This window comes from Chelon labrosus, assembly GCF_963514085.1.
Source record: "Chelon labrosus genome assembly, chromosome: 3".
Taxonomy (NCBI): Eukaryota; Metazoa; Chordata; class Actinopteri; order Mugiliformes; family Mugilidae; genus Chelon; species Chelon labrosus.
The window spans coordinates 1,357,880-1,373,091 of NC_140339.1; the positions used below are offsets into that span (position 1 = coordinate 1,357,880).

At 40.3% G+C, this 15,212-nt stretch overlaps 1 protein-coding gene across 1 annotated transcript; it reads left to right on the forward strand.

Moving 5' to 3' along the window:
- Window positions 1-1,442: 1,442 nt before the first annotated feature.
- On the forward strand, window positions 1,443-13,942 carry LOC311485382 (uncharacterized protein; the record flags this gene model as incomplete). Its single annotated transcript, XM_084540746.1, has 13 exons — window positions 1,443-1,571; window positions 1,950-2,152; window positions 4,421-4,558; window positions 5,821-5,938; window positions 7,249-7,435; window positions 7,790-7,931; window positions 8,020-8,175; window positions 8,507-8,562; window positions 8,960-9,135; window positions 9,235-9,635; window positions 10,006-10,102; window positions 10,203-10,431; window positions 11,357-13,942. 13 exons carry the CDS (start codon window positions 1,443-1,445, stop codon window positions 11,587-11,589), a joined length of 2,265 nt encoding a protein of 754 aa, XP_084396872.1. The 3' UTR covers window positions 11,590-13,942.
- Between the last annotated feature and the right edge of the window lie 1,270 nt (window positions 13,943-15,212).

The following is a 15,212-nucleotide window of genomic DNA, read 5'->3' on the forward strand; positions in this document are numbered from 1 at the left end:
AATAAACATGTGGAATTAGATCTGATTCTGCTTCAGAACGTTAGATGAATTATTCATACTGACGTGTATTTAATTGTGCAACAATGCATGTATGGTTTGTATATTATATTTATACTTATATCGTCCTTTAGTATAAAATGAGGGCACTTCTGAAGGGTTTTTGAGCACCCTCTAGTCAGGATGAGGAGCCATCCACCTCCTCCAGTGGAGTTATATCACTCTCATATTTAGGATAAATTTGAAATGCTTAATTTTAAATGGTTCGTTAGTAAAAAACAATCAGGACTACTTTGTGAAGTGTTGTTTTTGTTTGGTGGGAGTTATGGGGTCAGTATTATCACAGTTTGGTCAGGGCACTAAACAGACCAGCCTCTGTTTCCTCTTTTAAATTATAGACCTTGTTCTCTTAAGAGGTTTTCTCTATAACCCTGATGAATTAGCTGCACAATTATAAGCCAGTTAAGGATATTTTATTTTCTGGATATTTTAATGTGCAGATATTGCAGTAATTATATTCTGGTCTGTGTCTGTGCATGCTCATCAGTCACACAACACGCCATCACTGGTAAATTCATACAAAACATTAAAAAGAACGTCATTCATCAAATCTGAATTGTTGTAAAGAATATACCAGAGGAATATGTCTTATTGATTCATTCTGTTTGTTTGGCCTCTTTTTTTTTTTCATTCCTTCCACGGTTAGAGACGTTTACTGGTTCTGTACGTGCATTTCTTTTGCTGATCATCAATCACTTTGTGTCAGCTGATCTCTTTCCTCTGCTTTGACATTATCTGCAGCAGTCTGCCTCAGGGATGCCACAAATCTCATCAACAAACCTCCTGTCTTCACTCTGATTTATTCTCTAAACCGACTTCTTCCTGAGGACGTTCTTCCTGAAGAAGTCGTCTCCCTCCTGTTTCAATGACTACCGTCCGGTTGCACTCAGTCTCATTCTCATGAAGTGCTCTGACCGGCTGGTCTTGCATCACATCAAGCCTGCCCCCCCATCCTGGACCCTTTCCGGTTTGCGTGTCGGTCCAACATCTGGACCAATGATGCCATCTCCACTACCCTCCACTCATCTCTCTCACATCTGGACACAAAGGACTCTTATGTCATACAATCATCCCCCAACAAATCATCCAAAAAGTCTCATATTTGTACATTTTATGTTTAAGTTGCTGCAACGTTGACTTTGACAAACCAGTGAGTGGGTGCTTGTCGACAGCACATAACTCACAGAGTCCGTTCCCATCCTTTAAAACTTTAAGAGCTCATCAGCCTTTGCCTCCGCTCCAGAAATGCATCGTAAACAGCGTCAGGTCGTCTCAGATCTGGTTCGTCCTGTCGGGTGAATTCCGAGGGAGCCGCCTTCTGTGCTGCATCTGTGAGACTGAAACTGAGAGAGCGAGTTGTTGCGCGACAGATTCTGGGAGACATCATGGAGGCAGGTGCACCTCTGCTGCTGCTGCTGCTCGTGGCCCTGGTGGGGATTAATACGACCCTCGGCTTCTATGGAGACAGCCTCAGTCTGATGCCTCCACAGAAGGAAAGAGATGGGAGCTTTAAGGTAAGACATTTAAATGTACAAACTAAACTTTCAATCACAATCTTACTAAACAGACTTGGAAGGAGGATCGTAACACTGGAGAGAATAAACAACTGTTTATTTTGTGTAGGCAGCTTCTCATATTCTTTAAATGACGGTGTTTTAGGTCAGAACTAGTCGTCGTAGCCACGTAGCAAGTGTTAAAGACACGCACCGTGGCTGATGAAACACTCACATGTTGTTCATACCTCACCACACCTGTTGGATGACTTGTGTCTTCAAACACTTTATTTTGTGAATTATGTCAACCTGCAGAAGGGAACATTAGTTTAAAAAAAACTCCAGATTCCTACGTCAAACATCATGCATGCTGACTTTTCCCCCAACCTGTGTGTGCAGGTGACCTTCTACCACAGACAGAACGGCAGAAGCAGCTGTCAGAGCGAGTCCTCTCTCAGGTGTGAGGGTGGAGTGTGCACAAGCTTCGATACGCTGAGTGTCCTGCAAACGGACAGCGACGACACGGGCCAGGGCCGCTGGTGTCAGTCTGAAGGACACACGACGGCAACTTTCTTCACCAATAAAACCTCCTTTTCTCTGAGGTGAGTCCAGGTCGAAGTAACTCAACTCTTCTGGCGTGTCTTTGTCTAATTGTGCATAATGCACGGTTGGTATTTAGGGTGTAACCTGAACGCAGCTTGACGTCCCTTATACACAGAATTAGAAAATTATGGAGGAGTTAATGAGGATCATTACTGAGCATGGCTGAACTACAAAAAGGAGACGAGTGATTTACTGGCACGGCCTTTTCTTTCTAAGCCGATCAGTTTAGTTTCTAACAGCCGACAACCAGGAACGATTGGGTTTAATTTCTAGAGTGCAAAGCCGCAGCTGCAACATGAAACCTGGAGACATAGAAAAAGGTTTAGAAAAGATTAAAATAACACAACTAAAAGCTCTGTGCTGTTGTGTTTGGGTTAGTTTTTTTTTTTTTTTTGTATTTTTTTTTAAAAATCCCCATAAAGATAAAATATGATGCCGTTACACTGATGCTCATAATGTAAATACTGTGAAGCATCAGTAAATACATCTATAAAAAATAATAGACATTAATAAGTAGTTTATAAATGCAGTTACACATGTTATGCATCTCTATTAAATGGTTAATAATGATATTTACATACTTATCATTTATAAATGAAATATTAAAGCATTCACAAACTAGTTATTAGGAGTTTATACAGATACAGATACAGAAAGGTTTATTAATCCCCAAAGGGCAATTCAGTTTCTACAGTCAACCATTAGCATGCTATAGCCTGGGTCCAAGTACAATTAATAAGTAATAAACATCAGAAGCAGAATAAATAATGATAAAAAGAATACAATTAACCGCTTGTCCTGATAGAGAATAAAGTAAGATAAAAATAAGATAAAAATAGCTGCCCAGAATAAAAGGTAATATGTGCTTTTTAGAAACACATATTAATAACTGATAAATTTAAAATTGCCAAGTTAAACAATGAGTAGAATGAGTTCAGCGTTCATACGATCATTTAGGAAGTGTAAGTAAATGATTAATAAACTATTTAAATGTACATTTATACATGTTTATATTTACATGAGTGTGTTAATAAATGGTTTATCATCATTTTCGTATATTGTACTTCATGTATAAACTGCTTTATAGACAATAAATGAAGTAACAAGACAAATAATGAGGCTGTGTGATGTAGTTATAGACTTGGGTAGGGAAGATGTTGGGGTTGATGGATGGGTTGACAAAACATTGGACTTTAAAATAGAAGACTGCTGTTTAACCCTTAAACGGGGCGAGGAACCATATATTATCACATGTTTTAAATTGCATCCTGGAGTCTCTCAGTGAGGTTTAGAAGCATGTGGTTTTCACTCAGCCAATCAGAGAAGACGAAGGAAACATTGTCAGGTCAAATCAGGGTCAACTGTGGTCTACAAGGTCTGTCACCTCTGTATGAACTGCTTTATTAGGAACCATGAAGAAGAAGTGTCCTGATGTTGTCTAGTGTGATGATGTTGACAAGTGTCTGAATCAGTACTGATGTTCTAACGGTTATAAAACTTTACCACAAGTTTTCTCATGTCCTCCAATAACACTCTGGGGTGGGTTGGATCTTCCAAGTATTTCAATGAGTGCCCCATAAAGGGCTAACAGAGTCTGGTCAGTGGATCAGATAATCACCCCTTGGGTGGAGGAGGTCTATGGAGACCATAATTCATTTTCATGTTGAAAATCTTCACAGCCTGTTCTGATATTTAGCTGCTTTAGTTTCAGGTTCCTGAAAAACACAACAACAGTAAATGTGGTCGTGTTTAACACCACTTCCTCGTTTTTATAGCGATACCAATAAATTATAACCATGGAGATGAGTGTGGATCAGAGGAGAAATAAAACTATTACATATAAACTACTGGTTCACTGTGGATGTACAGTAGTTTTATCTTTTTGGTCAGTTTTGTATTTTTAGAGACAAACGTTCAGGACGTGTTCTTTAGTTTTAGTTGAACCTCTTTTAACTTTTATTATAACATACAGTAGATAAGACCAAGGGTTTTATTTTAAAATATATTTAAATATTTAGTTTTTCTTGGTTTCTACATTCAGAAGAGTAAAACTAAACTTTATTTGTTCTTAAAAATATATATTATTTAATCTGATAATGTAGATTTAAGGCATGTACTTGGTTTGATTATATTTTTTGACATGGAAGGATTATTTTATTCCCCTGGTTCATGTTGTCATTGTGTGGATGAGGGGTTCAGGTAGACGTCTCAGGTGTTTGCAGGTGTTATCGTTGCTGTTTCATCATGTATTTAATGTATTTCTTCAGGGACTCCGGCTGCTGCTGGGCCTCTAATGTGGAGGGAAGAACCAACTGGACGACCCACGCGGAGCTGGACCTGGGAACTCGATCCGACACTCACGCCCTCAACAGCTGCCCCGTCACAACCACAGTGTCTTCTCTGAGGTACACAACATTTGTTATTCTCACTGTTCACATCAACATTTAACAGACAGACACCATCTGACTGTTAAAACCACAGACTGTATATAAATATGGACGAAGCGGTTTCAGTTTGGTTTCCTTTTAGAGGAGCAGTTCATCATCTATCTTTATTCTGTCTGTTAAAACACAGTAAATACACAGAATAGGTGGAAGTTTGACAATAAATGAGTTTATGTTTTCATTTCATTACAAACAGGTGACGTCCACTGGACAGAATAAGATGAAATGAGATGTACGATACGATAATGATGAGATGAGATAATCTTTAATTCATCACACAGTGGAAAAACCTGTTGTGTTGCAGCAGCAGACAGTTTAAAGACACAGGAGATAAACAGAAGTAAACTTATAATACATGTTACTGCACATATACTTGGCTTTAGATATAAATATTACACACATCACCATCCATCTCAGTTCTCTAGAGTTAAGTTTAGGTGTGAATGGACGCTTTAGAAATAATAACAAATCATCTTATTTGTTCTTATCTGAAATATAAAGTTGTGGTAAAATAAACTCCAGATTCTTATTATTTATGACGTCAGTATTTCTCAAATATGTTTTTATTTTTTATTTTAACATCCACACTCTTTGAAATGTTATAAAAGTTGGTTGGAATTTATTGAGCTGCTCTTTTCTTTACTTTTCTTCATATGTCCATGTTTTATTTGCTTCATTAACACGTGCATGTTTTATTTCTTTTACACTTTGCTTTATTCCTGGCACTATTAAGTCAGTATTGTTGTTTATGTTAATGTTATGTGTCTATAATTGTCTTCCTGCAGATTATGTTGTTAACTTTGACTTTAGTCATTTTTAAACTGTGCAAAACTGAGTCTGGTTACACACATTTAATTACCTCTGCATCCACTGGAAAGTCCACCAACCAATCAGAGACATTTATTGGCCTGATTGAACCAGCAGTATCAGTTCTCAACAGAGAGACTCCAGATCAACTTTGCCTCCACTAACGTTAATCAGTGTGTTACTGGTTTAAAAACCAGCGTGGAGTTTGTGATTGAGGCCTCAGACTTGGTTCATGCAGATTATTCAGCGACATAAGATCGACATCGAGCCTCTTTTGCATTCAGCTCCTTTTAAAATAATCACATCTGGCAGATACAAACATTCAGAAGCTTATTTTTAGTTTCTTGTGATCAAATGTGGCTGAAGGGGAGCGTCACACTTCTAAAAAACCCTAATCCTGATGTGTGTTGGTGCAGGGTGCCTCAGAACTGCTTCACACGGGTTCGTCTTCTGGCTCACGACTCAGACAACGATAAAGTGAGATGCCGCTTCGCTGCAGACGCTGTAGTCCCTGCAAACTTCACTCTGGACAAGGTAATCTTTAAAAAAATAACTTTAATATAACCAACTCAACTGTCAATATTTGACAGTGTCTTGTCACGATAGGTTGTGAAAATGAAAGGTTAGCAGCTTATCACAACACGGTTCAGTTAAAGGAGCTTAAAGCGTGAGTCAGGCACCAGCTACCAACAATAGAGAGCAGATTTACTGACACGAACAAAAAAGGAGAAACAATAGGTGAACAAGCGTGAGAATGAAATAAATCTGATTGGAGGACTGAACAACAATGAGCTGGAACGCTCCGCAGACTTTTTGGTATTTGAAGTTTCAGTTTTAGACTGTAAAATAAAAAAGAAAGAAATAAGAGTTTAAACAGAAAAACTTTAACTTAACTTCCGTCCTTTAATACTATTATTATTTGATTCATATAAAAGCAGATGTTTTTGCAGATGTAGAAGAAGACTAAGATTAATTTTCTCTTTTTCAGCTCAGGCTACACAATAAAAGAAAGGAAAAGTAAAAATCAAATTTTTCCAGTTTTCATTTCTGATTTTAAAAGATTTGGGGATTTGTCAGGTTTCGGTTTTTTTTTAATACAAAAACAAAAAGTGCAACAAACAAAAAAATAAAAGAAACCTTTCTTTTATTCTGTTGTCTAGGTATGTACTGAATGTGAACAAACCACCATTGGATGATTACATGCGTTATTTCGGCTGCAGTCTGAGCGGAAACAGTGCGTTGTGAATTCGCAACACTCTACGTCAAGGGGTTTATGTTGTTTCTTCATGGTGACCACTAGTCCAGGTCTCTCTGGTCCAGCAAGTAGTCTCCATGGTGACCACTGGTCCAGGTCTCTCTGGTCCATGGATCATTGTGTTCAGCTCTAAATAAACCTGGTTCTTCTCCAGATTCAGAGAGAAATTCAGATGACCAGATACCTTGAGTCAGACAATCTAAAATTACATCTGAATGTTGTTCCAGAGTCATGTCCGTGCTCCATTTAGATCAAAAAAGATCACTGACGGATGGAAACTACTTCTTCTTCTACAAAACTTTCTGCTTTTATATAAATCAAATAACCACTGGTTTCTCCTTTACTTCTCTTTCTGGTTTCTGGTTTCATAGATTGAAGGACCAGAGGTGAATGTATCTGCTTTTAAAAATGAAAATCAAATAAACTATTATTTTTTTATTTCAGAGTCTAAAACTAAACTTGAAATATCAGAACCCATGCAGACCATGAAGGAGTTTAACTGGTTTAAATACTGAGGAACCAGTGAGTGATGCTGCAGGTGGGAGTGGCTGAGTTAATAAACTTTAATAAACTCTTGGTGTCTCCTCAGACTGCCTGCACAATTAAATCTACCGATGAAGTCCAAACTGGAGTCCACGTGTTTGAGCTGATGCTGGAGGACTACTCCACCAAGAACATCACGGTGACCTACGCCGATGGGACATTGGTTTTCAGGACGCCCTCTGACACGAGCGCAGCGCCACTCTGCAGAGTGAAGCTTCAGTTCTCACTGGAGAGTAAGTGACTCAGACATCAGGACAGGACAGGACAGGACAAGGCTGGACAGGACAAGACAAGATAGGACTTGACTGGGCAGGACAGGACAAGACAAGACGAGACAAGATAGGATAGGACTTGACCAGGCAGGACAGGACAGGACAGGGCAGCTCAGGGCAGGGTAGGACAAGACAAGACAAGAAAAGATAGGACTTGACTGGACAGGACAGGACAAGACAGGACAGGACAGGACAGGATAGGACTTGACCGGGCAGAACAGGACAGGACAAGACAAGTTTTTATTAGATTTAGGTGTTACTATAACTTTAGTGCAGAGAGGGAACTAAAGATTACATCCTGTGTTTGTGTTTTAGTTCTTTCTCCGATACCAAACTGTGAAGCTGGTCACGTCCTGCCCATGTTCCTGTCCAGGACTCCTTCACATGGAGACATTCTTCACGCCACTGTGGGTCAGACGTTCCAGCTCTTCGCTCAAGCTCAAGCTCACCATGCCAGGTATTTCCTGCTCACATGTGTTTAACACAGCAACAGCACATGATTCAAAGAAGATAATAATAACTAAATATTGATTCTTCCCCTCAAGCATCTATGACTTCCAGGTCAGCGGACCTCAGAACATGACCAAAGTGTTCAGGGATGGCGAATCTGGAAAAGCAGAGGTCACTCTGAGCTGGACGCCACAGCACAGCGACCTGTACAGATTCATCCCAGTCTGCTTCACTGCAGAGACGAATGAAGCGTGAGTGTGAATGTTGAATCTGTTCTCTTATTAAAAATATTTAAACTCAAACTACACTAAACGATGTCCCAAGAACTAGAAAACACAGTTGAACTCAGGCTGCTTGATGCTAGATGCTAGCTGTAGCTAAAACTAGTTTATCCAGATTTTCCTGTGAATCAAAATCTAAAAAATGTATTTTCACTTCATGTATTTTGTGGTTAACCTAAAATAAAACAAGACAAAACAACAAGACAAAATTTGTTTGATCATTAAGATTTAGATTGTAATCTTTTAGTAACCATTACAGTCTGGCTTAATTTTGCTCTTTTTGTCTCTTTTGTCATTAAAGCCAATCAGAGATGAGGTGTGTCGTTGTCATGGTGACCCAGGCATCCATCGTCCAAGGTTTGTTGACCACCTGTTCTCGTTAACACTGCACACAAACAGCACTGACCGCCACCACCTACTAGCTCCTGACTGAGTGAAGGGATGTTTAATCTTGTGGGGAATCAGAAAGCCAGAGGACGGTAAATGTTCCAGCAGAGAAACTAGTTTTTCACCAACAAGCCTTTCGAGTAGTTCCCGTGTTAACAAGCCTCCAGCAACACAGATCAGATCAGAAAACCTGCAGGCAGTGATGGTTACACCTGTTGTTTCAGGTATAAAATCCCCATTTACTGGTGGTGGTGGTGCTCGTAAAACACGTTGCTGTCAAAGTGGACTGCATTGCACGAGTTGTTTTATGACACAACAAAGTTTGCACGAGTTTGGAAATATTCTGAAACGATGGCGTTCTTCACAGGCAAGGCCACGGTTCACTGCTCACCCAACAAGATGACGGTGGCCCTGGACAAAGCCTCCATGCCGGGCATTGACGCAAACTTCCTGAAACTGAGGGATCCGTCGTGCTCTCTTACCTCCAACGGCACCCACATCACGGGAACCATGTCGTTCAGCACCTGTGGCACAAAAGTCGAGGTGTGGAAAAACATCTTTAAATCGTCCCACTGTCAAATCTCTTGGTGCGTGCACACACACTAATTGGTTTCCTGCTTCTGTTGTTTGTTTTAACTGCAGGACAAAGGCGACTATATCGTTTTCATGAATGAGATCAACTCCTTCGAGCTTCCCTCCGAGGTTATAGTCAGAAGGAAGATGGTTAAGATTGATTTCTCCTGCCAGTTTCCCAAGACTGTCAGCATCTCCAGTTACTACAACATCCACAAGTCTGACTACATCTTCACCGAGTCCAGCTTCGGCAGCTTCGGCTACACGTTTGAAATTTTCCGCGACAGCAACTTCTCAGATATGGTGGAGCCCAGTGCCTACCCAGTGGAGGTCAAACTGCTGGAGAAGATTTACATGGGCATTCAGGCTAACTCAGAACTGCCGAATGTGACTCTCTTTGTCGAATCGTGCAAAGCCACTCCAGATGACAACCCTGAAAACAGCCTCTCCTACGACCTCATCAAGAACGGGTTAGTACTGAAGCTTCTCAGCCATCCAGGTCACAGCTTACCCCAAAAAATAAAACAACAAGCTGGAATAAGGGCAACTGTGCCTCTTGAGTTTCTGGAAGACGTTTCATCCAGTTCTAAAAGACTTGGTGGGGATACATTTACAGGTAATTATCTGGTCTAGCAGAGCGGTGCAAGTTTCAGGTGGCCAAAAACCAACAGATGTTCCTCTTAGAGCCTAACTCCCCACCAGTCTTTGAGAACTGAAGAAGCTACTTGGATGAACGTCTTCAGGAAACCCTAAAGTCCTTCGTGCTGATGCTTCCTGGAATCACAGTGTTTGTAATAATCATCTATCACAGTGTCTCGTACAACTCTTTTCTTCCTGCAGGTGTCTGGAAGATGAAACAATCACCGTCCACTCATCTGCCCAAACTGAATTCAACTTTGAGGTTCAGGCCTTCAAGTTTACCGGAAACTACGATCAGGTGACTCCTAAATACAACTGAACACAAACCTCAGCGCTCATGGTGAAATCTAAGAACAGTTTCAGTGTTTCTGTAAATCTTACCGGCCGCTTTGCTTCAGATCTACATCACCTGCTCCGTCATCCTGTGCGAGCCCGGCAGTCCATTTTCCAGATGTGCCCAGGGCTGTCTGAAGAACCCATCCCGCAGACGCAGGCGAGAGCTGACCAAGGAGACTGGTGGGCACTACATTACCCAGGGTCCTCTGCAGTTTGTTGGGCCGACTGTTCCTGATGAAGCTGAGTCTGAGGAGGAAATCTTGTTGAAGAACAAAATTATCCCTGCTGAAGGTTAGTATCTGACCTACCGACCTAGCTACCCACACACCTATCCACCGACTCATTTAACGATTTGCTCCTCTAACAATCCACCTATCGACCCACCTGTCTAACCATTCACCCACCTACTGTCCTTACTCACCTACCAACCCAATCACCTATCAACTCAACTACCTATACACTGATCTAACTACCTACCTACTCACCAACCGATCTACTCACCTACCCAGTCTACCAACAGACCTGGCTACCCACTCACCCACTAACCTATCTACTCACCAGTTTATCTACCAGTGTACCTACTCACCCACTTACCTACCAAATAGTCTATTTATCTATGTCTTCAACTACCTACCTACCTACTTACCAATCAATTACCTATCACTCACCTACTGACCTAGCTACCTGTTCACCTACCCACTTATCTACCTACATATCTACTAATCTAACAACTCACCTACCTACTGATCCACCTATCCAACTACTCATCCACTTATCTACCAACTAGTTTACCCATGTCTTCAACTACCTACCGAACTACCAGTCTAGCTGCTTATCGACCTACCTGCATATTTACCATTCTAGTTACCTACCGAACTACCTACCTACCTACCTACCTACCTACCAAGCTTACTGTTCACCTACTTACCTACCTCCAGTCTACTTATGCACATCACCACCTATCATTTACCTATTAACCTATTCATCTTACCTACTGACCTAGCCAGTAGGTGAGCTAAAGACCAGGCTAAAGACTCACCTATCAACCTACTCACCTACCAATCTGCCTGCATAAGTACTGACCTACCTACTGACATAACAACCTGCACCCTTAACAACTTGCACATTACTACTAATCTAACAACTCACCTGCCTACCTACCCATCCACCCATGGTACCCATGCTAAAAGTAAACCATCCCGTTGTTGTCTTTCAGATATCCTCCCAAGTTCTCAGCCTCTGACCACTCAGACTCCACAGCCCAAATCCATAAATCAAGAAGGTTGGGGAGTCGTGGACTTCCTCTGCTCCAACATCACCACTGTGGTCTTTGCCAGCGCCTTCTTTGTGTCGCTGGTGATGCTGGGTTTGCTTTTTCGTCACTACAACAGGAAGAGGAGAGCAGACGACTGCAAAGTTCTCATAGATTCACAGTGGGAACCCAACTAATCGATCGGATTTTGAACCTGATCTTTTTATAGTTTTCTGAAAGTCCCATTCCTTAAAAGTCTGCCTTCAAACAATAGCCATACATACAACGTGCACACTAATTCATCTTTTGAAATCCACAATCCTGCAAAAAATAAATTCTAACGTTTATCTAAATTTTACATGAGGCTTTAAAAGTAAACAGAAAGTTTAATAACTGTTATCATCATTATGCATTTTATTTGTAGGGATATTAATCAGACATTAATAGCAGTCCTTAAAGGGTGAGTTTGGAAATATTTTTTTGAATGCGGTGCAGCCAGAATGATTTTTTTTGCTGAGGGTTTTAGTAGTTGGGGGCAGAAATAGGGAAAGCTCTACTGCCCCTGTGGTCCTGTGCTTGGTGCTGCATGGATGATGGGATCAGAGGCTGGTGTAGTGATGGAGAACACAGGCGAAGAAGCAGAGGGCTGCTTGTAAGAAGGAATTGGATGTGGGCCAGTTTAAAACTTGAATTCCTGACTATTGTTTTGAGAAAGACTTTCAAAACCCGCGAAAAAATTCACCCTTTAGAGATCTTCTATATGGTGGCTGATTAGAGTCTTTGTGATGGTTCCATTAAGGAGTCTCGTAAATCAATGTGACGCCCCGGATTAGTTTTAGCAAGCATTGCATGTCATCACATCTCACCCAACCGGTTTAAAAAACAGGTGCGCAAAAACAAAATTCCATTTGGGCTGGTTTAGCCAGATTCTTCTTCTTGCTGCTGTCATCCTTATATTGTCAACCTTTTTTGAAGAAACAGGTTCCCAGTAATTACCCTCCTTCAAGGTTTATGCCAAAAAGAAACAAGGGCAACTGGATCAGTTGGGTTTTTTGAAGACGTTTCATTCCGTTCTAAATATATATGAACATCTGTGGTTGTGACCCATTTGACATCCACATGACTAGGGTTTGTTAACGACGCCAAAATAAATCATGAATAGATCCAAAACTATCAGGTCCATGTTCATGACCCTGGTCTCTATGGACATGTCCGACTTCAGAGAATGGATTCCCAGTGTTAGTAATATTGCGGCTTTTACTGTGTCTGATTAATTTGTGATAAACTAAAGGAGAAATTTAAAATGTCTTCTAGATTAGATAGTAGAAAACACCCTGATAGCAATTATATCATTCTGAACTCACTCAGCAACGCCTTGACTAGAACTGGACCAAGAGTTTAAAGAAATACCAGAAAGCAAAACACATATTCTACAAAGATTTTAACACAGATATTCTAAAACATTACGCAATTGTGCACATTATAGAATACATAAAAATACAGGTCTTTCTTTCATAGGTATAGCTGTGCACGTATGTAACTCACCAGGGAAATGTGTGTATCAACACATCAAGTCCACATCAAGGTCCTTGTTTTAGCTTTGTTTTTTGGAAATACTTTGACCAGGAACACCGAAAACCATTACCTTTAAGTGTTCTTCCAACTTCTTAACATCCGTCAGTGAAGATTTTGAATTAGAATTAAAATTTTTGCTTTTGGCTTGTTAATGCCCGAGTTTTTGATTATTTAGAAAACATCTGTACTCATATGAAGGATTAGACTAATAGATGCATGCATTATATTTAGATTATTATTATTTTTTCCTATTTAATCTCTGTATCTATAATTATTACTGATATATATCTATTAAAGCAGTTCAGGAGCCATGGCAGCTTTCGAGCTTGTGTTTTGAAAGAAACTTGTATTGAAATATTTTACATTTATAGTTTCCTTAAAGGTGTAATGGTGGAACTAATAGATAATTATCTGTTATGGTGAACTATTAAAGTACATCTACATGGGATTTATCTACAATAAAGGGATGTGTGCATTATATTTACATTATATTTAATCACAATAAACACTATGCTGTGGGTGTGGTGGTGTGTTTTGTTTTGTGTATGCCTCAGTTTTAAATTGTCACTTTCTGTTAGTAAAAACTAATTATTTTTACCATATGTTAAAGACTTTGTAGTAAAGACTGGTGAAGGCTACCAAAATTAAAATGACAGTAGATACGGGGAAATCATTTAAAAATGCGACAATGTGACAAGATTTTGAGTTGTTCTGCCCCCTAGTGGCCAAACATAAAATAAACTAACTACTTTGTGGTTGATTGCCTCGTCAAGTCAGAGTTTCCATGTCTGCTAACAGTGACCTAGAAGTGTTTTTGCAGAAAACAACGATATTAAATAATTTGGGATTGAAAACAAAATCATTTTATCCTATTCGTCATTTGTGAGTCTAAGCTCTGTCGTAATGAACATATGAAATGTTGAGTAATGCCAAAAAATGTGTTTATGTACTAACAAACAAACTTTATGTAACTAACAAACAAATTCATTCATTCATTTTCGAGTCACAGTTTTCGATTTTTTTTTGCAAATTTCAAAAAATTCCGTTGAGATGTTTCTAAGATGCATAGGTCAAATGAAAAAAATTGTACTTACTGCAGCTTTATAGTAAATTTACAGATTATTATTATTATGGAGAAGGAAAGGAAAACACACCTAAGAGGAAAGAACTCTTCATACCAGCAGGTGGCAGTAGTCTGTTATCGTCGTTCAATAGGAAAAACAGGAAGAACTACTATTGGGTAGGATCCTTGGAAGCTAGGTGAGCTACTGTTAGCTGGAAGGCTAGGAAGCTAGGAAGAGCTACTGTTAGCTGGAAAGCTAGGAAGAGCTACTATTAGCTGGGAAGCTAGGAAGAGCTACTATTAGATGGGAAGCTAAGAAGCTTGGAAGCACGGTGGCGCGGTGGCACAGTGGAACAGTGGTTAACGCTGGTGCCTCACAGCAAGAAGGTCCTCGGTTCGAATGTGGAGTTTGCATGTTCGCCCCGTGTTTGCGTGGGTTTCCTCCCACCTAGCTAGGAAGAGTTACCATTAGCTGGAAGGCTAGGATGCTGGGGAAAAGTTACTGCATTGAGATGTAATGATTAATGTTACCACTAGTTGGCACCAGTTGCGTAGCTGAAGGTATGCAAAGAGGAAGTGGCAGTCGGAAGTAAACTTGGATGTTGAACTACACCGTGTGAGTATGTCTCGTCAATACAGTTACTATTAGCTGGGGGCTAGGAAGCTAGGAAGAGCTACTATTAGCTGGGGGCTAGGAAGCTAGGAAGAGCTACTATTAGCTGGGGGCTAGGAAGCTAGGAGGAGCAACTATTAGCTGGGGAGCTAGGAAGCTAGGAGGAGCTACTATTAGCTGGGAGGCTAGGAAGAGCTACTATTAGCCTTCTGTTTGACCTTTGAAGTTTACCCTTTTTTAAACTTTCGTCACTTCCTGTTTCTCTCCTGAGGTGTTTATAATTTCTTGTCTGTTCTTGTGAAACATCATCAGTTCCATGTACCATGTGACCAAGTACAGTCCAGATACCAGGACGTATTCCTGTCCTGTCCATTTTATATAGGACACATGAGAAGTTAACTTAAGTTGAATTGGTACATACAGTCAGGTATCCCAGAATGCATTTAGTGGGCATCATTAAGTACACTGCTGCTCTGTTTCCAGAAATGCAAGAAGGAATTTCTCTGTTGATGCCGAGTCAGGCTTTGTTTAAGTGACATACTGCCAGATAACCTTCAGCTGACCCTGTA